At 44.8% G+C, this 24,909-nt stretch overlaps 1 protein-coding gene across 15 annotated transcripts in view; it reads right to left on the bottom strand.

Annotated features, from left to right (window-relative positions):
• NFIA (nuclear factor I A) overlaps nt 1-24,909 on the bottom strand; it is a 243,631-nt gene that overhangs the window by 75,207 nt on the left and 143,515 nt on the right. For all 15 annotated transcript variants that reach the window (XM_059478569.1, XM_059478571.1, XM_059478570.1 and 12 more), the window contains 2 exons: nt 9,466-9,540; nt 531-648 (listed from right to left, as the gene is read on the bottom strand). In XM_059478569.1, the coding sequence (XP_059334552.1) occupies nt 531-648; nt 9,466-9,540 (193 nt within the window). The remainder of the gene's footprint in view (nt 1-530; nt 649-9,465; nt 9,541-24,909) is intronic.

The following is a 24,909-nucleotide window of genomic DNA, read 5'->3' as shown; positions in this document are numbered from 1 at the left end:
ATAAAAAATATCCTTGTTTGATAGTTGGCATCTAAGTCAAAATCAAAATCAGATGGGGCAGTCATCTGCATTAGCAATTTGGTTTTCCAAAGGCTGAGTCACAGACTTCTAAATGCTTTATGAAAACTAAATGCTTCATAGACCAAGGTTCTAAAACAGTCTTAGTCTCACAGGTAACGCTTTTTACAATAAAAAATACATTTAAGTCTATCTTAAGACTTTCCTTGCATCTTACTATGCTGCAAGTTCTCAAGCTGAAACTCAACAATTCCAGTGGAACTTCTCCTGATACACCCAGGTACAACCAGGACCTACACAGGTCCACAGAGCAGTTTTTCTTAGAGGCTTGCACACACAAAAAGAACTTTACTGCAATCCAGCTGAACATTCAGCTCTGTGAATCTGAAACAGCTCCACATCGTGAGGCCCCCAAACAGCTTGTCAGAGAATTTAATGGTTACTTTCCCAGATGAGTAATGATGCTGGCCTGGGTTTCCAAGGAACCTGGTAGAAGGCAGAGATTAAATTACCTGGTAGAGGATGTGCTAGGTAAAGACCTCCTCATTGCTCCTGGGCTCATGCTGTAGTACGAAGAACTTTCCAAATCTGAGAGGGAGAAATTAGGGCCTGTTCCTGCAGCTATCGGTGCTGGGGAAACAAAAGAGATTGCAGTCAGTAAGTCATGTGAATATGGCATGAATTGCACTTCAAAATCACTTTGTTCTTCCTCATGGGTGTGTTTAGTTTCACGATGGGAACAGGTGGGATGTGGAAATTAGGAAATGCTAATGGTACCTGGCATTGCAATCAAGAAGATGGAAATTTTATCAAGAATACAATGTTCCATGACACAGAATCTCTCTTACATTCCTCCAAAGATATTATTATTATTTTTTAAAATTAAACAATTACAGCACGACTTCCTCTAAGCGCTGCTGTTCTATTAATGTCATTCTAACATTTAATGAAACTTGTTGCTTTTAGGGCCACGTTGTCTCTATTGGCATGGTTACAGATAGGCTGCATCATCCCTGTAGAGTGCTTGGCAGGATGTATAAGCAGCACAGGCAGGGAAATACACACCTCAGAATCTCTGGGGTACGTGTGATGTACAGCCACAAGCACAGAGGTTGAAAAAGCAGATGAGAAACCCGAGTTCTTTTCTGCCTAAGAGCATCTGAGCTTTCCTCTGGCCTTTCCTCCAGCTAAATCTGAGCCAGAGACATACTACTCCCCAAAAGTTTTATCCAGCAGTGACCTTCCACTCTTCACCCCATCACCTTACCCAGTACTGGAATTTTTCTTGCAAGGGACACGAATCCCTGCAATTTGGTTGGATCTTTGGTTTCACATTAAACACCACAGATTCCTACACACCCTGAAATCTGCAGGCACAAGGCATGAGCTCCATGTGCTGTATTCTTCTGGGAGCAGACAAGGAGCAGAGCAGCTTAACGTTGGAGCCAGCAGAGAATGGATTTCGTGCCGAAATGCCACTAATACAGCAAATGGTACCACGTCCACTGTGGCTGTCCCAGTGCTATTCACAGGACCATGCAACTTTGGGGGCTGACAATCACAGATGATGAGTTTCTCTCACATTTCAGAGCCATCTGAAACAAGGACATCCTGCACAATGAACTGCACCAGCCTGGCCTGGGCTGCATTGTCTGAGAGCCCTGATTCACAGCCACAAAGGCAAGGCAGTCTCAGTGCCACACAGGGATGCTGAGCCAAGTTTAATCTCTGGTCTGAGAACCTGGCCCATTTTCAAACGTGAAAAAATCTCTCAGTCCAACGGGGAAGGAGTGAGGAAATGAAGACAGGATAGCTCCTATCACCCAGCTAACATGTCTGGGCTGGGAGTGCTGCCACTGACTGTAATGGGGCCAGTATTTCACCCCAAGTCTTAAGGAGCTCACAATGTCAGATTTGACAGAGGAATAATGTAGCTTTGCAGCTGCCTCATCATCCCCACAAGACAATTAGTTGTTGTTTGGCAAGGATCTTTTAAGAACGTCATTGAGACAGAAAGGGAACAGCCTGGATATCCACGGACTTCTAAAAGCCGGGGACGGAAAATGCACAAGGCCATTAAAACTCGAGAAAATCTGGAATGGTCATTAAAAGGAATTAAGTTGGGAAGTAATTTATGACAAGAACACTCAAATCCTTTGTTATCTTCTCTTAACTATCATAGGCTTCCTGCACGCCGGGTATATGAGAGGCTGTGTTAACAGAGGCAAAGAAAAATTAAGCACAGTAAAATTAACTGGTTTTATCAATTTGTGCTTTCTGCAACAGTTTCCTGACAGCAGCTACAAGAGGCTGTAAAACTGATGAATTTGCATGGAAAAAGAAACCGGTGTAAGTAATTTGTGTAAAAGGTAACAGGGACATGGACTGCTATAATTCAGACACCCTGCAGATAGCAGACTGCTGCAGTGTGTGCAGTTATGGGTTAGAAAAATGACCACACTGCAGTCAGTCTGACTTGAATGGAAATCAATCATAAAGGTACTCTCTGCAGCATCTACTCCACAGTTTTCAGCAACTTCCTTGCCAAACAGATTTGTGCTCTGCAAACCCTTTCCTGAGCAATTCCTCTGCACTCTCTGCCTCCCAAACTTACAGGTTAAGCACACAGTTTTCCAAACAGGAACATAAAAAGGCAAGCATTAAATTAAAGCACTGTTTCTTTCTGAGCCACAATGAACTTCCTGGACATTGCCAGATTTATGAAACAGTTTTTTTCCAAGGAGATAAGGAAGAAAAACTGGTATGTGGGTAATGCTTCCCTTCTTTCCTTCCCCCTGCACTGTTTATTGCCCTTTCCCCAAATCCTGGATATTTCTTGAGTTGGCCCTATAGAAAAGAGGAATGTCTGTTTAGAGCAGGGGTAGGGTAGGAACAAGGTATTGCTGATGATTTTTAAACTCAGTGCAAAGCAGAAAGGGCTGACCCCACAGGGGCTGATGCCTGGGTAGCAAACACTGAGCATGGTGTGCTGATCACTGGCCAAAATCACCTTGCCACACTCAAATGCCAGTTTGAAACCAAGGGTTAAAGCACAAAACTCACCTTTAATAGACCCCAGCAGAGGTTAAAGTGCCTGGATGGGCTGTGGGGGCCAGTTCTGAGCCCTGTGGCAGCCCTTGCACAGGAGCCACCACCCTGCCACCCTCAGCTCAAGGTCTCTGCCCCAGAAGTGCTGTGGCAAAGGTTGCACAGGGCTGAGCTGCCCCAAAATCCCTTCTGCTGCCTTTCTAACAGTGCCTGTCTTCCACCAAAGCCCATTTGTACCTTTGCTTGCAGTTATTGCATTTATTGCCATAAATCACAACAGCATGCTGGAGTTGTGGCTGCCTCATCCCTGGGAGTGCCCAAGGCCAGGATGGAGCAACCTGGGATAGTGGGAGGTGTTCCTGCTGGAATGAGATGGGATTTAAGGTCCCTTCCAACCCAAACCATTCTGGGGTTCTATGGCTCCCAGCAAAGGCAGCATCTCTGCAGAGCATGCAAAGGGATCAGAGTGCTGCAAACTGTGCCAAAACTCTTATCTAAACTAAAAAAAACTCTGTGTAAACTAAAAAACACTGTCAGAACTAAAAATCTTTTCTAAACCAAACTTGTTCCTTGCAGCATATAGCAATCCACCACACAACCTCCCTTCCCTTGTACCTAGGCCCCAGAACAAGGCTTCAGCCCCACATGGAGCAGCATGCCGGGAGCTGCAGCCTCACAAACTCCAGGCAACAACATCTAAACCACACCATTACCCCTGCAAGAAATGCTCTGCAGCAAAGTGACCTCCTGACAGCTCAGGAACATCCCCCAAATGGGAAAGGATGTCAGAAACTGCAACTGTGACTCAAAGCAAAAATCTCGAGATGCCGCCTGACCCAGGGCTGTGAGCTGGAAGGAGGGGAGAGGGAAGGATCCCTCTCACCCCATACCCAGCCTGGAGCCCCCATTTCAGCTGTTGGCATCACAAAAATTCCCTGTGCACAGGGACACACTCAGAGGGGCAGGAGGAGCTGGTTTGCCCAAACAGAGGAGGAGGAAGAGGAGGAAGGTTGGTGCCTCTGCCTGACACGTTTCTACTCCCGGGATGCAGGGCAGCATCACCCTGCTCCCAGCCTGCTCCCTCCAGCTCAGCTCCTCACCCCAAATGTCAAGAAAACTAATAGAGAAATTAAGAAAAAGCCCTCTGACTAAACCCAATTGCAACATTTATTTTGAAAAAAATTACTGAATTACAGAACAGGAAACCCACCAAATAAAACCAGCCAGGCTGGCATTTGTCTCCCTTGGAATATGGCACTTTCTTTAATCCACGTTAATATTTAGCCTCTCTTTTTTGTCCCCATTTGTATGTATTTATTTTTACAGAGGGGCTGGGATGTGACTAAGATCATTACACGTGTAACACTGCAGTGAAGTGATAATGTGTTTAAGGTTAAATGGGAGAAACATGACATTTGACTAATAAACTTTTTCCTGTGTTGTGACTCCATAAACAAAGGGAAACACCCTGTGCTGCTGCTGCTGGGAGGAAAGGGGAGCTGGGTGGGTTTTTTTTTTTTTGCAAGGCCATTGTTTGCTCCACACTGTATCATTAGATTCAAAGAGGCTTCGCCGAATACAACAGATATGAAATGTGTGATGTTCATTTTAAAATTACAAGTACAGCCTGCTATTGACCATCTAATTATGCTGAGTTCCATTTATAAACATAGCTAACCACTAAGTTTATAGAGACTTTTTGTGCTGCTTTAATAGGATATTGATCGAGAGCAAGGTTTGAGTGGACTGCCATTGAATTGTGTAATGGCATACAAAAGGCAAGGTCACGGCAACTGTTCACTCTATGCCTGCAGTCTATTTTTTATTATAATCTTTTTTTCTCCCTCTCATACCCAAGCCCACACAGAGAGTTTTGGATAGCAGTGCTTTCCTAAGGAATATAGAGTATCTTTTTAAATGTTAATTTTCATGCTGCTGACTTTAACTGCCTTCACTAGTGTAGTGCTTAGTATAGCAGAAAACACACGGGCTGCAGCTCAGGGACAGCAGGTTTATCACACCCTGGCTGCACAAACGTGGCTGTGAGGAGGAGAAAAGCCTCTCTGGGCTACAAAAAGGCATCCACTGCCCAGCCCAGCCCCTCCACAAGAGCAAGGGCAGCCCACACCTTGCTGGGATTCACTTTTCCTGTGGGAAAAGCTGGATGAGGAGGCTGCGTTTCCCTAGTTGCACCCACGCTCTGTGCCTGGAGTGCTGGCAGTGCCTCTCCCTCCCAGCCCTTGCCCTCACGGCAAGGACACTTCAGGCCCTGTCTGCATCCCCAAAGCTCCATCCCCAAGCCTGGCACCTCCTGCATCAGCATGGATGCAGAATCCTGAGCCTCCCAAAACATCCTGCTCAAACCCGTGGAATAAGTTTCACGGATAATCAGCTGGGCCATTTCTGTGTGTGCACAGGAGCAGTGAGCAAGTTTGTGTGCTCGTGGTGCCACAGAAGGATTGGAAGTCCCCCCTCAGTGCTCCTCACTGCACACAGCACACGTTGAAGCCAACGTTTGGCATTTCCAGGCCAGGGTGCAGTCAGAATTCCCTTGTTTATCAGCACGGAGGATGATGTCATTTTGACAAATAACACACCACCAAACAAATATGTTTGATTTGGCTCTAGCCAACGTTCATAAATCCTAAATCTTTCTTCACATCCTGGGCAGTGCAGTTTATCTGGCTGCTTGAATGACCTCTGAGGGAGGAGATCTTCCCAGCAGCTCTCCCTGCACACGGTGCGCACCCAAAGCCAAGGGGGGATGCATTCCCCGTGCCTCTCTCCCTGCTCCAGCCCTTGCCAAGGGAAGGGGACGCTCTGCAGAGGGTCTCCTCCAGGGCCCTGAGATGGAATATTTTCCAGAGGAATATTTTCCCGAGCAGGGAGAAAAGGAGGAGGTTTCACTTGGCCCACAGCTGGCTGTCAGTGCCCAAGGCCGCCCGTCCCCGACGCTTCTGCCTCAGAGCCCTTTGTTGTCAGCACAGACCTCTCCAGAGAGGGAAGAATGAAGCCTCTGTTATCTGCAAGGGTGCCCCCACTATCTGGGGTGACAGACAACACTCAGAGAGGAGCTCACACCCTCTGCCTGCTAATAATGGAGGAGAACTGACAGCATGAGCTGCAACACCCACATCAGACGGGCTGGAGAGGAGCCTTTGTTTTTTCAGATGCACATCTATGATCTCTTTTCTCTGTTTTACTAGGCTCTGCAAGACTCAGCAGCTGGGCAGCATTTCGAAAGAAAATCTGCATCTATAGGACTGAAGAAAGCAAGTTTCTGTTACCAACACAGTCTAGACTTGTTCAATAGCTCACAGAAAGTGTGATGATCAGCACTGATAGGCAAGATAGATAACAGAAACAGCTGACCTTTCACTTGATTAATTCATTCCCCAAATTTGCATGACGGAGACAACTGCCTCTTGCTTGAGACTCCTTGTCATGTGGACCTCTGGGAACTTTACTAAATAAACCCAGCACATAATTGCTACCCACAATATTTTGTAAGATTAGTTTTGGATAACAGCTGCCTCAGGCCAGTTAAAACTGGGGGAAATAACTTATTTCTATCACTGTATTACCAAAAGCAAGCAGAGAAAGAAAAATAGCAGTGGGCATGCACAAAGATGACCTTTTTGGAAAGAGGACTGGTCTCAAATCAGGACACAGGAACAAGCAGACAGCCCAGAGAGGGTTATATCAACTTTAAAAGACCTTGCATACCAATTTAGGCAAATATGCAGCAATTACCTTGTTGCTCTGTTATGTTAAATAATTCTTTGAATATGAGCATGTGAATTAATACTGAGTTTTCTGGGAATGTGCTGCTGGACTTGACACTAAACATGTCCCACTGGGTAGCCAGGGCATGTCAGGCTGTGGGCTTCTCAGACCTCATAAAGTAAACAAGGTTAAGGCTGGTCAGTACATGTCTGGGGCATCTCCAAGGAAAATTCAGGGTGCTATCAAAAGCAGTGTAGCTAAATCAGTTGCTGGCACTCTTCCCTCTGAGTCAGTTCTGAAGTGATATCCCGATATGCTTTGGGGACACTATTTTTGGTAGAGGTGCTGGCTTGTAGACAGGATATAAAACTGAGGTCTTGACCTCCCAGGATTATTAAAGAGCCCATGAAAAACAGTGCAAACTCCCGTGTCTGGAACAGATAAAAGCTGAATCTTTGTATTTTTCCCACCATCACCTCCTTTCTTATTTCTAATAAAGCCCATGCTCCTCCTGCGTGCAGGTGCCCCATCCTCGAAGGTGCTGCACGTCAACTGCAAGCAGAGGGAACGTCTCAGACACAGCTCATAACGTGCAAAACATGCTGAGTGCTAGGATTTCTGATACCCAGTGTTTCAGTTTAGTTACAATAAAATATCAGGGAGAATTAATAAGCTTGAAACACGATGCTCTCGAGGTCAGTGCCAAGCTCCGGGGGAGGCTGGGAAGGCTCCAGCCAGGAGCGGGGGGCACTTTGCTCGGAAAAGCGCACTCGTGGAGCACGGCTGACAGAGTCCAGAGGCAGCTCTGCTCTGCAGGGCCGCTCCAGCCAAGATAAGGCTGTGGGGAAATGGGATGCCTGGCAGAGGGGCAGGGCGAGCCCTTGGGGCTTCAGAAGCCTCGCGCTGTCGCGCTGGGATGAGGTGACACAGCGCGGGGACACTCAGACCCTGGTGACAGCCTGGGCCTGTCCGGCCTGGCTGCAGGTACAGCCAGCCGCTGCTCCCTGCACGGCCAGACAGATGCCAAAGGCTCTGCTGAAGCACTTGAGCAAGTGAACTGATTGGCAAATGTGCCGAGCTCTCAGCAGCTCCTCCTGACTCCTGAGTCCTCTTAACTTTGCCCTTCTCCCAAAATTCCCACCAGTTGCTAGGGAAGGAAGCTCAGGAGAAATGTTTTCTTTAAAGTTTTTCTCTCTGCCTCTCTCCAGGGCATAGAGCTCTCATGTATCTCCCACTTGCCATGCTTTCCTTGTACCATCAATTTTTGAATATAAAGCAAATTTCCTAGCTAGTATCTTTCCAAAAGAAGAAATAAACCAGGAAAATCCTCTGAGAAACTCAGTGTTCTCACTCAAAACCATGGATTTTCTACTAGGTTTGTGCCAGTTATAGTCTAGCCCCAGAATGACTTAAATTACGTTCCCAGAGCCAGAACACAAATAAATATTTATGCTATCTAGGAGGAGAAGCATTTTTATCATTTAAAGAAAATGGTTGCACCCTAAGGTTTTAAACGGACACAGAGCTGAGGGTTTTGCCTGGAGCAGTGGTGATTGGTGATAATGTGGTATTATCTCCACACTAGCTGGAGAAAAGATCACACAATAATTTGGGTTGGAAGGGACCTTAAAGATCACCCAGTTCTGGCCTTGCACACTTCCAGGGATGAGGCAGCCACAGTATTTCTGTGCCAGAGCTCTCCACCCTCACAGGGAAGAATTTTTAGATCCCTAAAGAAATCCCTGCAGGCCTGGCTTTGCAGCAGTGTCTCTGCAAGGGCCTGTCCACACTCTTTCCTTGGACTATCTGGATTATGTCATAGCAAAATACAATCAATGCACCTCTGATCAATGGAGCAGGGTGGTGACAGGTGCTCTTAATTTGGTGTTGTTAGTGAGTATTGACAGGGCTGTAATGATCATGCTGCAGCGTGTCACTCATGCTGGGGGCATTAGCATTCTTTAAAGGTCACATCCCAAATCCTTCTGGAGGCCAGAATTCCATACAGCTAATGGCAAACGTGGCCTGGGGAAGTGTGAGGGATGTGTGACATTAGCAGGGCTGAAGTTGGCACAGTTGTTGTTGGCATTGGTAATGACTTCAGCAACTTGCAGGTGTGCAAACTCCAGATTCAGAGAATACCCTGAGCTGGAAGGAACCCACAGAGATCATCAAAGTCCAGCTCCTGGCCCTGCACTGGGACAGCCCCAACAATCACACACACATGGATGTATACATGGCATGGATGAACACAATGGGAAAAAACAGCATCAGGAAATTTCCAGGTTTATGTGCACAGATCAGGTAATTTCCAGAGGTCTGGTTACAATACAGCCCTTGGATCCTCCAAGGGATCCATGGGAGGCTGATTTCTGATGCATTTATCTGCACTCTGCCCATTTTCAGCTGGGTACCAGACAAACTTATCAGCCTGCACATGCAAGTTTGCAGAATCAAATTATTTATCAGCTGACTTTAAAATTCTGCTGGTTTATTTTCACCCATTAAAAAAAGGGACACATTAATGCTGTCCACTGGCAAGAAGTGGGGAGAAGAGAGTCCTAATTTTCAAGATGCTGTTTCTGAATTGAGGAAGGGAACAATAAGAATCAAAGAAAAAAAACAACTTGGATTGCAGAAACCACATATGATCAGACACAACACCATACTTACTTTGTGAGACTCTTACTAGCTCAGTCACACTGAAAACACCTGATGTGACAAAACTGTCCTGGAAGCCCAAATGTCCTGTAAAACAAACAGAGAGAGAGAGAACCACGATTAGCTTCAAGCATTTAATGACAGTATTCTCAAATACTTTACTTTCATTTAGACTTAAAATGTGACATCTAATTTCCCACTTAGCAGTAATTATTGTTTATGTAGGTGGGTAACCAGTCATACAGCTATGTAGGCTGCTTTGTGGTTTCTATCTAGAGGTTAGAAAAGCTAACATGACACATCAGCAGGGAGATTTTTACATGTTAAAGCATCTCAACAGGAAATCTGAAACAAAAGAGGACTATTTTAATAAACGGTTACCTTGGATGACCCCTAATGACTTCACAACTGAAATGAAATACTGTACCTAGGAAACAGACAGGATAGCTAAGTTCCATAATCGTTTTAAACATTATTCTCTAAAGAAACATCTGATCAGGATTATCTACCCATTCATTCAAACCAAACAAGATTTAAAGATGTATTCTTCATTTTTCTAAGGTTACACTAGGGGGATCTTGGAAGAGCAGATGGTTAAAAAAATTAAACTAAGGCCTTTTCAACTAAAAAAAAAAAAATTCTAACATTTAAATCTAGGTTTTGAAAGGAAAAATAAATCTCAAGTTAAAAAGTATGAACTTGGTGGGCCGTCTGTAGGAACCAGGGCTGAGGCATCCACGCTCAGCTCCCCTGTGCAAGGAATGCCTCTACGCTCGGTATCAAAATGTGATGGCACTTTACATAACAGCATTTCCCTTCTTCTCTGCAAACATGCCTACCACCAAATGTTCATTTAATTTTCACGGCTGTGCTCAGTGACAAAGGAGCTGCAGCCAGGCCGGGACAGAGCCGGACCTCAGCGAGAGGGAGGGAGGGAAGGCAGCACTCGGGCTGACCTCCTGCTTGGGAAATCAGGGTCACAGCAGAAATCGCAGGATAAAGGGATTATTAAAAGAACTGTAAAGTCCTGCTTGCCCACAGGATAAGTGGCATACCTTTTTAGGCTGTCCTACTTAGAGTCACCGATTCCGGCGCACGCACACATTTATTATTGAATGTTTTGCAGGGGCACCATCTGCTCCGCCGGTAATTGTTTGTCAGGCTCAGTACGGTTTCCCTGCATTCCGTGTATTCTCCTGCACCCCACGCTCCTGCTGGGAATACCTGTGCACCCTCATCTAGTGGTCAGAGCAACAGGACTAATGCCAGCTGCACGTTTGTACTCCTGGCTTTTCTTTTTGGGGTTGTTGAAACAAACCCAGAATATCGCACTGCCATTTCTACCTGTGGGATGGGATGCTAAAAGAATGCACCTTCTGCGCGGGTCTGCAGAGGGTGGAATGTCAGGCTGTGTGTCAGGGCAAGGTTTGGGAGAGATCTGGAGGGAGGTGAGCCTTCCACCTCCAGCCAAGATCTGATGGAATTCTGCTCCTCCACAGAAGAAGTTCCCTGTTTCTGCGAGGAGCCCGCGGTGCCAGATGAATGCAGTCTCTAAGCTAACAGACTCGAGACAAGTTTCTGCATCAGGCATGTTTTTATACTCCAGCAATAATGATGAGTTTTCAAACTGTGTATATGTATATCTTTGGGCATCCTTGTGTATGTGTGTATACATATGTATTATGTACACAAACATATAAATATACACAAATCTGTCATGCTCCAGCTGTAGATAAATGTACTATAAAATATTGAAATTGATGCTGAAATTCAACACAAACAAATTCCTCAATCTGCAAACAAGGTTTTTATTTACATCAAGAGAATAAATTTTTCCCTACTTCAAATGAAAAAAAATGTTCTTACAAGCTTTTATTTTTCCTTATTTTCAATTTAGAAATAGCTCCCAGATAGCTGTAAGTGCTATTGCCTGATCTGCTTTGTATTTTCCCACAATAAAGGTGATGACTACCTCATTCTGCTTTTTAGAAACGGTTGCTGCCCATACACAACGTTTGTTCATCGCCGATTTCCCAAGTATTTTTAATATGAAGATCTACTTTTCATATGCTGCAGCAGACCTGCCTATTGAATTAAATGATCTGTGAATTAAAAATAATTCTCTTAGGTCTTCACTGAAACCACTCATGTGCCTAAAATTAAGCATATGCTTAAGTGCCTTGCTGGACCAGGGCCAGGACGCTTACTACTCCGCAGAGCCCTTCAGAGGGAAGCCAGTCCATGCTATGTAACTTCTCACACTGTGCTCATCATGGCAGCATCTGAGCAACTTCCAGAAGTGCATCCAGCAATGCCACGAACATCTGCCACGTGCTGTTTTTTCCTGCAGCACACCACCCTGGCTCTGCTCTGCCGTCCACTCCCACCTGCATTTCCCAGGCAGGAGAGTGAAGGTGAAATTTAAATATGGAAGGGGAAAAAAACCTCAAACCCTGAATCACAGCCACAGTAGGATATTTGGCTGATCTTTTAAAGGGAAAGCCCAGAGCCCTTTGTAATTATCCAGTAAAAATGTGATTGTGGCAAGGCAAACCATGCTACTTTAACCTGTCACAACTGAAACCAGAAATGAAAGTGTCATTTAAAATACCTTCTAACTCTCAGTGCATGAGAGAAGATGAATAAGTTATCTTGAGCATGCTGACTTCAGTATTCCTATCTTGGGTACACTTCAAATGCCCACTTACTCCTGCAGGAACATTCCTTATTGGGAGTACATGTAATAGTAATCATTAAACAACAGCATGCAACAAGCATGGCAAGATTTCCACCCTTCAATACCAAAAATAAACATTTCACAAATGGAAGGTGAATTTCACAACTCTCCAATTTGATATTTACTTACAAGCATTAGGAAATCAGGGGCTTGCCTTGCCAATCATTAAGGAAACCCTGATACCCAGAAAAGCCTTGCCCTTGGCTTAGAGCTGGATCTTGAATGTATTTTAGGGTATGGTCCGTGAATTTGCAGTTCAGGAATTTTTAAAGGTTTGCCTGGATGGCTCAGACTGCAAAATCCAGGCCTAGGACTCTTGTTTTTGCTGAGCTTGGATAACAGTGAGAGAAGAAAACAAGGGAAATAGTACAAAGAACCTAAATGTGTAAAAGAAGAATTACTGGGAAACAGCAGCACTGACAAAAGATGCAAAGCTAACATTGTTAACAGGGCTCAAAATGCAGAAAATGTATCAGTTTAGCTGATCCACTTAATTCTGAATGAGGAGAAAAACAGGTAAAGTCAAGCAATTACATATGCAGATGTTAGCATTACAAAGCTCCTGCCCTGAAAAGATGATTAAACATCCTGAAAGCTCCCAAGATTTACTTTTCATGGGGCACTTTACTGAAGCACTTGCACTGTGATAATTTTGCTCAGCATCCAAGAGATGGGACATTGAAACCGCTGTGTATGACAGGCTATGTCTGCAGCTTTGTCACAGTTTGGTAGTAAAGGAGGTGCTCAGAATGAACCTCTCAGAGTTCATTCACGGCAGTTTTGGGTACAAATTGATGCACGTGGCTGGCCAGGGCAGGCCCTGACTCAGCAAAGCTGCTGGAACACGTGCTCCACTTCCATCACATGCCTGGCTAAAGCACGTGCTCGCTGCCCTGCCAAACAAAGATGGGCTGACAACCTCCAGGAGGAATTAAATAAATGGTTCAATCACTCCTTCATGCAAGTCTAGGGGCAGGTAGGACTTAGCTCACCACCTAAGATCTCACTTCAGCCCACAAGGATGATCATCTTTCCCTAAGGGGGGAAAACATCCAGGATAATAAGACCAAATTGAATAACGAAGATCAAGATAGTTACTATTAAATCATTGTGCACAACAGCACGACGTTACTGTACCAGGTACCACATGGAAAACATTTTTCCATAACTTGATGGCTGCTTTAATTGGGGAGAAAATTCCCAACGCCATTTACATATTCTTCCTTTGGATCCCAGCTAAGAAGCCAGAAGAAAAGGCTTCAGTTGCTGGGGCCTAATTCTGATCTCTCTCAAAGAAGTTTTAAACAAATCTTTCTGCACTGATCAAACAGAGTTTCACCTCATTTTCTCCTAATTTACACTGGCAGAGGAGAAATCAGGATTAGGACTTGTTGTCTAGTGCTATTTGTTTTGAATTATTAAGCAAACATTCCTATTTCAATGAGTAAACGTGTACAAAGGCAACTAACCTTCGTCCCAAAATGGAGTTTACAGGGAGAGTATTGTCTGCTTTCCCAATTAATGCAGTAAAAAGGAGTCTCAGACGTTGAGCTACCAATCAAGAGCTTGTGTTGTAGCTTGAGAAAATCATGACTGATGCAATTACTTTTATGTAGAAAGTCTGAATATAGTCTATAGGTTAAAGTTCATGGGGTTATTGTTCCTTAATTGAATATCTGAAGATGTTTTCAAGGTGCTCAAGGTATTATTGTTATTTAATTAGCAGGCTTCCTTGCGTATTCCAACAGTATTATTTTTGCTGTAAAATAGCTAGATTGCACCATAAATATACAAGGTATTTTCTAAACAGAGATGCAGCTGGTTTCCTGAAAGCCAAGCTTAAATAAAACCAGGAGAGAGCTACTCCTTTGAAGATGAAGAAGCCCAAATCCACTTATTTTTCTTCCACTACAATCTGAGTGACAGTGTATTAAGCTTCAGAGAACAGCTTTTTGGGAGACTTTGATTCCTTTTCAGTGTTTTGAAATTACACAAGTCCCCCAAACTAACACTGAACCCATTTCTAAGGCTTTTTTCATGTTCAGCATCTCACTATAAATAGCCATCTTAAAACCTTAAAATAGTAATAATCAATTAGGGTCTCAAGCCTATTATCTTAACCAAATGCCTGATTAAAAGAAAAGCCCTCTCTGCTCGAAGTGCAACTTGATTCCTTTTGGTTTTATCCTCTATCTAGATAATCCCATGTTTCACAAACAATGCGGAGCAATAATGTGGATGAGAAAATTAATGTCTGTATCACACAGCACACGCAGGCCTGCAGAGAGGGGATGTTATCAGAGGGAACCCAGCTCACCCCCAGGACTCCCAAAAGATTAGCTGTTCCATGGCTGAGGAGGATGGGGCTGAGGGAGCAACTCCTAATCTGCATTCTCCAGCAAAAAAGGGAAGGACTGAACATGTGTGCTCCAGTCAAGGCCTTCATAACACTTACACCCTGCTTAATTGGGAGGTGAGTTTATCAAGGCTGGGCTGACCCAGCTGAGGCAGCTGAGAAATAGCTCAGCTCTATCTCATGCTGGAAATACAAAGCAAGATCCACGGGGCTAAGCTGTATATCTAAAAAAAAACTAACTCTGAATCTAAAAAAAAATGGAGATGGAGGAGACCATCTATGCCAGTCACAATATTCTGTCCAAGGGAATGTCTGTGCCACTCTGATGGCAGACAACACCAGGCTGGGATACAGCATGTAGGAACAATGAAATCTGCATTTACCAGCAGCCCTCAAATGCTGATCACCAGAGCTGCCACGGTGGCCTTATTTTAATTGCTTTGCACAAAATGCATTCCTCAAATTTGTAAATGATAAACCCTTAATGGTAAATCAGACTACATTTTTAATTTGTGGACATTTTATAGAAGAGTTAAGCAAGTCATTATACATTAAAGGTGATGCAGAAGCCTCTCTCTCCTTCCCTGACAAATGCTCCCACTCCTATTTCGGCTCGTTATTTCCAATATAATTTTAATGCCACAGCAGCAGCTCACCTTGGACAAATTGTGCATTTTCTTATGAAAATAACTGTGGGGCCACATGTCAGAGATGCTGTTATTTTTCCCTGACTCACTACCTGCCTTTGGCTGAGGTTTTAAGAAGCACCAGAACTTTCTTTGTGGCCCATAGCAGGATGGATTAGACCGTCCGGGGCATGTCGTGTTAGTACAATAGAGGAACACTTTTAAGACTTTAAAGTCATGTAATACAATTCTAGGCTGGATCTTTCTTGTTAAAAAAAGCAGAATGGGAGTGATTGAAAGAGAAAAGGGCCAATATTTGACAACAGAAATCAGCATAACCTCCTAACAGCGGCAGTCATGGATGACTGCCCTTTGACCCGGGGAGATTATGTGGGATTTCAATGACAACAGCTGGAAGTGAGCATGTGAGAATAGAGAACACAGATCTGAGGCCTCCTACAAAAGACTGCACAATCCCTGCCCAGATCTGAGTGTTGATTAGAAATTGTTTCCTGGTCCTGGCTTAATAGACTGTGATAATGAAAGTTTTGTTAACCCTTCACAATATGCAAAACCACCGGTCAATGATTTGCCTTTTTGGGTTTTGGCTAAAAAGTCTGTATCCAGCAGACAGTGAAATTGTCTGTCTAAAATTGCTCATTTTTGTGGGCGCCCAGAGCTCAAGTTCAGCTCCTTTTCCATATGGTTTGTGGCCATTGGGAATCAATGTCTGCTGGGGATGGCTTGGAGGAGGGACTCTGACCCTTCCCTAAGGAACCCATCTGAGCAGGGATGCTCCAGACGTGAACCAGAACACAAATACATGTGTAACCTATGTGCTACCTTTCCTACTCGTGGCACTTTAGAATCTCTAATGAGAAAAATGCCTAATTATGCTTTTGATATTTGTCATACTGAGCTTCAGAGTCTGGGCTCCAAATTAATAAACGTGGGACCACAGCAAACATGGCATCAGGTGTGTCACCAACAGCCTGATCCTGCCAGGATCCACTGCAGCCTCAGCTCTTGGGAGATTCCAACTCATTTTATATTTAAGTGCAGAGATAGTGGAATTAATGGAAACTTATTACCGTTAATGAAGCGATTACAGATTGCAATCAATCATGTCAGGTTTTGTCCAAGTGGTGGCACACGGGTAGCTCCTTTCTCTTGAAGACAAAGGTCTTCTTGAAACATTGAAAGCATTTCAATTCACATTAAAGACCTTGTGTAATGGAAACCATTCCAAGATCTAAGATGTCTGCTGTGGGTTTTCATTTCCGATGACTCCTCACATCACTGGGTACTTTTCAGTACTCGTGTGTGTGAGAAATTAGTTAAATACCATTTTTTGATATAATGATAAAAATTTAGAATCTCCCTGTCTACCATAAACCCAATTTGATAAAAAAACCTGCATTAATACCGATAGGGGCCTATAGCTTGAAAAACAACAGATGTCTTAAATTAGCATATTTCTGTTTCAGGTCCTCCATCCAAAAATGAAATATTAAAGAAAAGAAGAAAAAAATAATTATAAATGGTCATACTCATTTGGCAGCTTATAAAATAATATGCCTCCTCAAAAGCGTTTCAAAGTAAATGAGATGAAATCTACCTTGGGATAATAATTCTGGAATATTTATAGCATCCAACAATAAAAAGAGTAATAAAAAGAAAAGCCTGCCTCCCTGAAAATAATAATATGAAGGAGTTATTTATCTTCATATTTTCACATCAACCCTTGGTTACAAGAGCAATGACAGCTGAGATCTCCAAGGTCTGTGGTGATACTGGCAGTGACTCAGTGCCCAAACGGAGCTGCCAGGGAAAGCTGGCAGCATGTGGTGCTGCAGGGTGCTCCCACCAACAGGCACCCACCCACCCCATGGGAAATTTGGGCACTGGAGGGGAAGACCCAGAAGGGAATATTGCCATCCCTGCCCATCTCCATCTCCAAGGCCTCCAGAAAATAATGTCTAATCACGAGCTTGGCGTTGCGCTAACCTCAGGAACCCCCAGACAGCTGGGAAACCTCCTAAAGAGAATAATGCAAGGATCAAAATTCTATCCACTGGTCGTTTTTTGATGTTTTTGTTTTATTTTTTGACCTTATTTGTGGTGATGCCTGAAAATGTGGGTTTGTACAACTCACTTGTCTGAGGCTGATCGCGCGCGCTCCATCAGCCGCCCTTGCTCCTCCCTCCATCCCCTGCCCTTGCTCCTTCCTCTCTCCATCACCTGCCCTTGCTCCTCTCCCTCCTCACCAAGCATCAGCTGCTATTTTGCCTCCTGAATCTGCCTGTCCATGGGTTTCTGGGATGCTGCTGGCAGGAGGAAGGAGCCGATGGCAGGGCTGTGTGTTGTGGCCGCGTTGTGGACCGCACGCCACCGGAGCGTGCCGTGGAACACGCAGAGTCTACTTGGGTTTGCACTGCTCCAAATCAGAATTTAGCTACAGTATTAATGCCATAAATATTATTGTTCATGCTGTGTGAAGAACATCAGTGTGAAAATAAACGTAAGGATATTTAAAAGCTGGTGTGGAATACTTAGGTATTCAGACTAATCACGGGCTGAAATAAGCACATTTGTTTCAAATCCTGTTTATAGCACCGCAGCCCCTCCCTCCTTTAAATCTTCCTCTTAACCATAGTGATGTTTATTGAATACCTGTCATTTCTCCAGCAGCATGTGCCAACAGCGGCTCACCAGTGCCAGGCTGCATGAAAACCCTTCTGTCTCCTATTCTCCAAGGGGCTCCCTCAGATCAACCACTACCATACCCAATACACTGAAACCCATAAATTTGCAGATACTGTAGTCAAAATTCTTAACAGGAAAGTGCACCCATTTTGCCCAGTGTAGCATACTGAAATATCACATGGTGAGAAGCATTTCTCACCATGTGTAAACTGTCAATTTGATTTGAAATTAAAATTTTTGATTAACATGAGCATTTCTGAGCCTCCCGCTGGCAGCAGCCCTATTGCTGAAAAGTGACATGATTTGTGACACACATGCTGTACAGAAGCCCCATGCCAGCAATTGTTAAAACCATTTTCATTCTGCTTTAATACGGTATGACACTCACGAAAATAATTTTAATATTTAGGAGAAAGAGGGTAAAGGCTTAAGGACTGAAGTCCTTTATGGGTGTAAAGCGGGATTAGAGCGGCACGGAAAATCGGCACGGAGGTCTCCCCATCTCACAAGTCATGTCTCTTTTCAGCAACAGGAACCATCTGCAGGAGGCTAAGAAAGGTCCATGCCGAAGCACAAAGCCTTCTTTGAAATCCAGTTGATATTTCAAACACAGCATGATGTACTTTCCACCTATGAATGCCGAGATGCTCGTGCACGGCAAAACGCTTGCAACTCCAATAATTAAACCCTCTCGGATGGGAGGTAGGATTGTCTGGTTTCCACAACAGTCTGTTATTTTTCCATGTTTATCATTTCCCCGGAGGTATCAGTGGTCACCGGAGATGCTAACATTTATATGGTGAATTACTTACGAAAGGGGAAAGTTTTTTGACTATTGAGACTTTTAAAGCTGGGAATCTACCTCCTCATCAGGGTGGTGGGAAGATTTTTGCTAGTTTGAACAGCCACCAAGTGACACCAAGAAGCAGGACAGATTTCAGGGCTCTGATGTACACACGGCAGGAGACAAAAGTTCAGAGGGGATTTTTATAAACGTAAGCCTGTGTCACTGCTGCATCTGCTGACTCAACTGTGTCACCTGCGTATTTCTCAGAGTGGATCATTTTTTTTTTTCCAGTAACATCATGTTCTGAGGAAGTTTATCATGAAACAAGTATCACGAACAGTCATTCTGAGCAGCAGAACAGCTTTGATATGTGTCGACACGCATCTGACTTTTCTATGAGCTCCTAACACTGTTCATCACATTAAACACTCTGCTCTGCTGGACTCTCTGTTCCTAGTAAACACAGCGATTTCTAATTGCCATAACACAGCAAGTTAAAAAAAACATAGTATTTCAAAAGTAATTTTAGATGGTGAAATGAAATACCAGCATGATTCAGATGCCCTGGAAGTATTCAGGCCTGAACATAAAGCCATGGGCTCATTTACGTTGATAACAGAGCATGGGAACACAATCTGCATGAAAAACATGATCCTCAATAAAGCTGTGACACACAGTTACTAGAAGTATGCAGGTTCTTTTAAATAAGTCTTAAGTTTAAATAAGCATTGTGTGTAAACACCTTGCTGTAATTAGCATTTTGCCAAGAAATTATACAACTGCACTCAAGGATGCTGTAATTATTTCAGGATCTAAAAAACCCTCCCTCAGCTGGTGGGAGACAAGTGCACCCTCCAAGGCTACTCAAAGCTGGACCAAGGTAGTCTGAAGCCCTGTGGACACAGAATAAGGGGGCTGTAAAAAGAGATATTGGGGGGGGGGGGGTTTAATGTGCATGTTAGTTTATAGTTATAGGAATAATCCATGCACCCAGATAATATGGTATTATTATTTCCAGGATTCTCTAGGAAAGCCCAGAGTCCTGGAGGAGCTGCTGGGGACAGGGTCAGGGGAGGGCAGCTCCCCTGCCTCACTCTGCTAGGTGATGTGGACACAAACCCTGGTGATTCATCCACTGCTTCTCCTCTCATCCTCCCTTCCTGGCACTCCCCTCTCTTCACACCACGGCCCTTCTAAAAGGCAGGACACCACGATGATGGAAGTATCTGCTCAAGATGAGATTGTACAAATGTGATGTGAAATTCAGAGTGCTGGGCATGGAAGCTAAGTCTTGATCTGGTGGTGGTGGTGTCAGGTCTCAGCTGACACACCAATGGTGAGCCAACTGCAATTCACAGTAAACTCCATGTGTATTTACCTGTTGTCCTTGAAATTGAATTTTTGGAGTTTTCTCTCCAGGAGTCTCTCTCATGTATTCTTTGCACAGAACTAACTCTGATAGCTTTTAGTCTGATGTCTACTGGTTACACATCAGTTATTTTAACTAACTTTACACCTTAGTTATTCCTGTGTCTGGGGAGGGATGAGATGTGTCACCAGTCACACCATACCATGCAATCGTCTGTCCCTGACTGGCTCCCCTGGGAGAGTGAAGGTGCACGGGCAAAGTGCTGCACACCCCTGGAAGCAGCACAACCCTGTCCTGGGGTGACCCAGGCTCTGCAGGCTCAAATCCCAGGCTCTGCCAGGTCTCTGCAGCCCCAAGCAGCCCCAGAGACTGAGTGACTGCCTTCCCAAGCTCTGCTGCACTCAGGGTTAACCACAGACAGCACTGGAGAACACCCAGGGTACGAGTGGGCAATTCCCCAGCCAAGTCCCAAACCAGGGACATAAATCCAGTGGGAAGAGACTGCTGGGTGTGGAAACCAGCAGCAGAGCTCTGCACCACGGCTGAGACTCTCTTTCCCTTTCATTCTAAGTTTGTGTTTTGTAGGGCAGCATGCCCTGTCTACATTCCTTTACGGACTAAGAATGGACATTTATTAACAAGTACTTGGGCGGACAGCCCAAAACTCCAGACTCCTGGCCTGGGACTGCAGGACAGAGAGGGCCAGTGACCCCCATTTGTGTTTACTGTACTTCCACAGACACATGTTGGTGTGATAGGGGCATTCACTTTCTCAGGTTCAGGCCAAGGTCAGGCCAGAACACAGAACAAGTTTATTTTTCTGGTGTAATCTGCTCAAGCTGCAGCCCAAAGCGGGTCTCAGAGTTCACTCATGGTGAGGGATTCAACACGAACACAGCAAACAGAAGAGACACAGAGGGACCTTGCTCATCCCTCGCTGATTTCAAGGGCTTATCCCACATGTGGCAGATTGGGTGGTTCCAGGGGAGGTGCTCAGGGAATTGGGATGACATTGGTGGGATGTGCCATCCCAGGAGGGCGCCTGCAGCAACTCAGGCATATCCTTGGGGTACCAAGAGCTGGAAGCTGGGCTGGACAGCTAAACCTTTGCACTCCCTTTCCTGTGGTAGAAGATTTTTGTCTTTCTAGACCATCTAACGCATCCCAGCAGTCAGTGTGTATGGCAGAGTGCAATACCCAGTGATGCAGAAACATGGCACTGGGGTGGACTGTCCTATCCTCATGTGTTTAAGACAATCTGAAGATGCCACAGAGGCCAGGACTTCATAATTCTGGGCCACACTTAGCAGTCTGGCCTGTGACAGTTTGTACTCTGCCTGACTTTCAAGCTGGTAGGAAAGAATGAAAAAGGAAAAGGAATTCCACTGGCAGAGAGCTCTACATTAAACTAAAGCAACTCAGGTAAAAGAAAACCCATCTATTATGGTTTATGATGCATAAACATTCATTTCTTCTCAGATCCTCCTTTGCTTGCATTACTGAAATGTGGAAATAAAGGGAAAAATAATGATGGATGGATTTTGGAAAAGTTAGAGTTCAGCTCAGGATGGATGCGATCCCAAACATTTCAGATTCCTATCTCATCGTAATTGGAATAGCTGAACCTCTCTTGTCTGCAAAATTAGGCAAGGCGTCCTGTGAGAATGGGCTCTTTTTCACAGAAGTTGAGTCCCCAGACACATGAAAGAATGAAAACAAGAACTGGAACAGAACATTTTTACTTTTGAATAATGGCTTCATTTGGGCAGTTTAGAACAAGACTTCACTGGAAGAGCTGGGGAGGAAATTCTCTCTTCCAGTGTGCCCATCCCTTGACACATTCTTCTACAGAGCACATGAATGCTTGTCAAAAATTGGTAATTTATCTAAGAAACTCCCATTCTGTAGAATGCAAAAGAAAAACAGAAAGGGAAAAAGTACACGTGGGCAGTAGATAGCCTGTCCACTCTTCTACTCCCTACATCTAATGATGAAGAAATCATTCAGCCAAGTCCACATGCCCTGTTAGATCCACCTTTGCTCTTGAGCAACTCTGTCTCAACTCTGTCTGCTCTGGATGAGCAGGACAGGGGTGGGTGGCTTCCTCCAGAAGCAGAACCTCAGGTCCAGAGCAATTTGCAGTGTTTGAAACATCTTGGTTTTAAAACTCCCTGAGGTTCAACAGAAAGAGATTAATTATCAAAAGACCTGGTATCTCCAGTGATTACAGAGGGACAGGAAGGATTTTAGGTTCACCACTGGTGTCTCGTTTTAATGCCTACTGTTAAATCCATGTCTTAGTCCACGTATCATGTCAGCACAGATATGGAAGAAAATTTGCTTTCTTCCCCATTTCTTGCCCCAGGCAATCTCTCTTGACATTCTCCATCCTCACAGTTTTATCTGGCTACTTTTTGTTTGTTTGTTTTTTCAATCCAGAGGCCTGTAAAATACAAGGCCTGCTGAGTTATCCTGGTGTTGCTGCCCTTCATCCGGTTCGTTTGCAGGAGGGAATAATGATCTGTCACCAAGGTAAATTCACTGCCTGGCAGATAATGCCACAGTGTTTCTGCTGCCCATTTCACAGTAAGACATTCTTTTTCAATGATGCTGCATCTCAGTTCTCGTGGGAACAGTTTACGGCTGACATAGCGATAGTAGTAATAACAACTTACATTTACATTGTACACGGGATGATCTTTACTTCCCTCTCCTTCTAACAGTGGACAGCCCCCAGTCCTACTGCAAATCCATCCTTCATGGCCATGGCAGACAGAAATCTGGATTCACTAGCACTGAGCTGCCTCATTGCTCAGCTGCTTGCTGGGGTTGTCACATCCTTTCCAGCCCACTTTGTTACTGATTTAAATGGAGCCGTGGGCCACTTCCCAACCACTGCTCTAAGCCTTCCCTCACAGAAATCTGTGGGGATCCCCTCCTGCCTCAAAAGCACAGCCTCCTCAGCCTGTCAAGCTGCTGTCCTGCCTCTCCTGCCCCTCACCTCCTCCCTTCCCCTGCAGCTCCAGCTCTGGCATGCTCGGCTGTACACTGAAATTGGCTCCCCTCTGTACAGCATGGGGGACAGGGCCAGCTCTCTGCATTCTGCTGCTGGAAACTTCCTGAATGTGAATTCCCTGATTCTGAAAATCAGGCTTTTGAGGTCTAACATGTGGGAAAATTGCAGGAGGTCTGCAGTGCAAAGCTGGTCAGGTGGGGACACCCCCTTAAACACCAGCGGGTTTTCAGATGGAGATGCAGCTGCCAAAGAGCCTTCTGTTGCAGATAAAATCTTAAGAGTAAGGAATTAAAGTAGAAAAATAACTGGGACAGAGCTTTGGGTTCTCTGGGTGAGTAAGAGTGGTACAGCCACATAAGCAGTATCCCTCCCTTATGATCCTGGGAGAAGAAATCCCAGCAAAAGCTTTGGCCCAGCATGGTCTGAGAGCTGCTGTTGGCACCCCAGTGCTTGGCCAGGACAGGGGGACTGCTGGGGTGCCATGGTGACCCCATGGGAGGGCACACCACATCCAGGTTGGGGTGCTGACCCTGTGTCCTGCAAGGGCCAGACAGAGAGAAGATAAATATTTGGATCCCCTGGAGCAGCCCCATCATTTCCTTGTGCCTCCCCTCGGCAGGGATGGAGCGAGACGCTGGCTCCTCACAGCAGAGTGTGGCTTGCAGCAGATCCCCTTGCTTCAAGTGCAAGTGAGGGAGGGCGGGAGGTAATGATTAGAGACACTCTAAAATGATTGCATTAATTGAATCTTATGAAAACGGAAAACAATGGCAGTGGGTAATAATAAAACCCCACTGTAACCACGCACATCTCTTGTTTACTACAAGGTGCTTCACTGACTACAGAGATCTACTCTGGGGCACAGCAGGAAACTTTTCTCCTTTAAATTTAATCAGCCCTTTTTGCCTTTTTTTTTTTTTTTTTTCCTCTTTCAGAGAAAAATACCAGCTATCAGATCTGTGTTTCCCATCCACTCCTAAGACTCCTCAGTGCAGTGCCTGGAGGTGATGGTGTGAACTCACTCAAGAATGTGAAGGCATTTTATAAATCACTTGGTTCCAGCAGGAGGGGGAGAAAGGGAGAAGGCAGAGGGATGATATAGTTTACAGCACACACTCAGCAGTAACTCCCAACTGTCAAACTTCAGCATTTTCTTCAGTTGCAACAGTGGTTAACAAAAAAATGTTAAGACAGCAGACATGAAAATGCTCATAGCAAGCAGCACATTTAATCAACTTGCACCTTCCTACCACCCCACTGCCCAAACCTACCCAGACACTATCACAAGCCAGAAAAAAAGTTGTCCAAGGGAAGATAGGGCACTGAGAAAGGAGCAGGAACGAACAACACGAACCGCTGTAAACAACTTGCGGCGCCCTTTTTTAGTGCCAGATAACAACAGCAGAGGGAAAGGAGGGTGTTTACAAGTGTGCCTCACTCTCCTCACCTTCCTCCTGCCCCTTTTGCCATGCTCACTACCTCCTGGGAAAATATTTGCGGACCATTGCAAATAAAAGCCTCCTTCTCACTTTCCAAGAAATGGATCTGGTACTTTTCCATTTCGGTCACACCAGGGCCAGGCTTCAGAGGGGATTTTATTCTCACAACTCTATGAAAACTGCCCTGAACTTTCTTTCCAGTTCCTAGCTAGCAACTTCTGCAATTAAAAAATAGTATCTAATTATCTATAGAAGTGATGGGGCCTTTTCTGGGAGCCTGGTGTCACTAAAGGGCCCCCCTAAACACAGCAGCAGTTCCCTATGCTGCTTTCAGGAGCTGTGCATTGCCCTTCACAGGCACCTCCGTGCTGGGGCACACAACTCCAGGCTTACAAAGTTAAGGTCACTTGGAAAGCACCT

The sequence above is a fragment of the Ammospiza nelsoni genome, chromosome 9 (genome assembly GCF_027579445.1).
Source record: "Ammospiza nelsoni isolate bAmmNel1 chromosome 9, bAmmNel1.pri, whole genome shotgun sequence".
Lineage (NCBI taxonomy): Eukaryota > Metazoa > Chordata > Aves > Passeriformes > Passerellidae > Ammospiza > Ammospiza nelsoni.
Note: the sequence above shows the minus strand (reverse complement) of the source record. Positions and strands in the feature narration are given on the sequence as shown.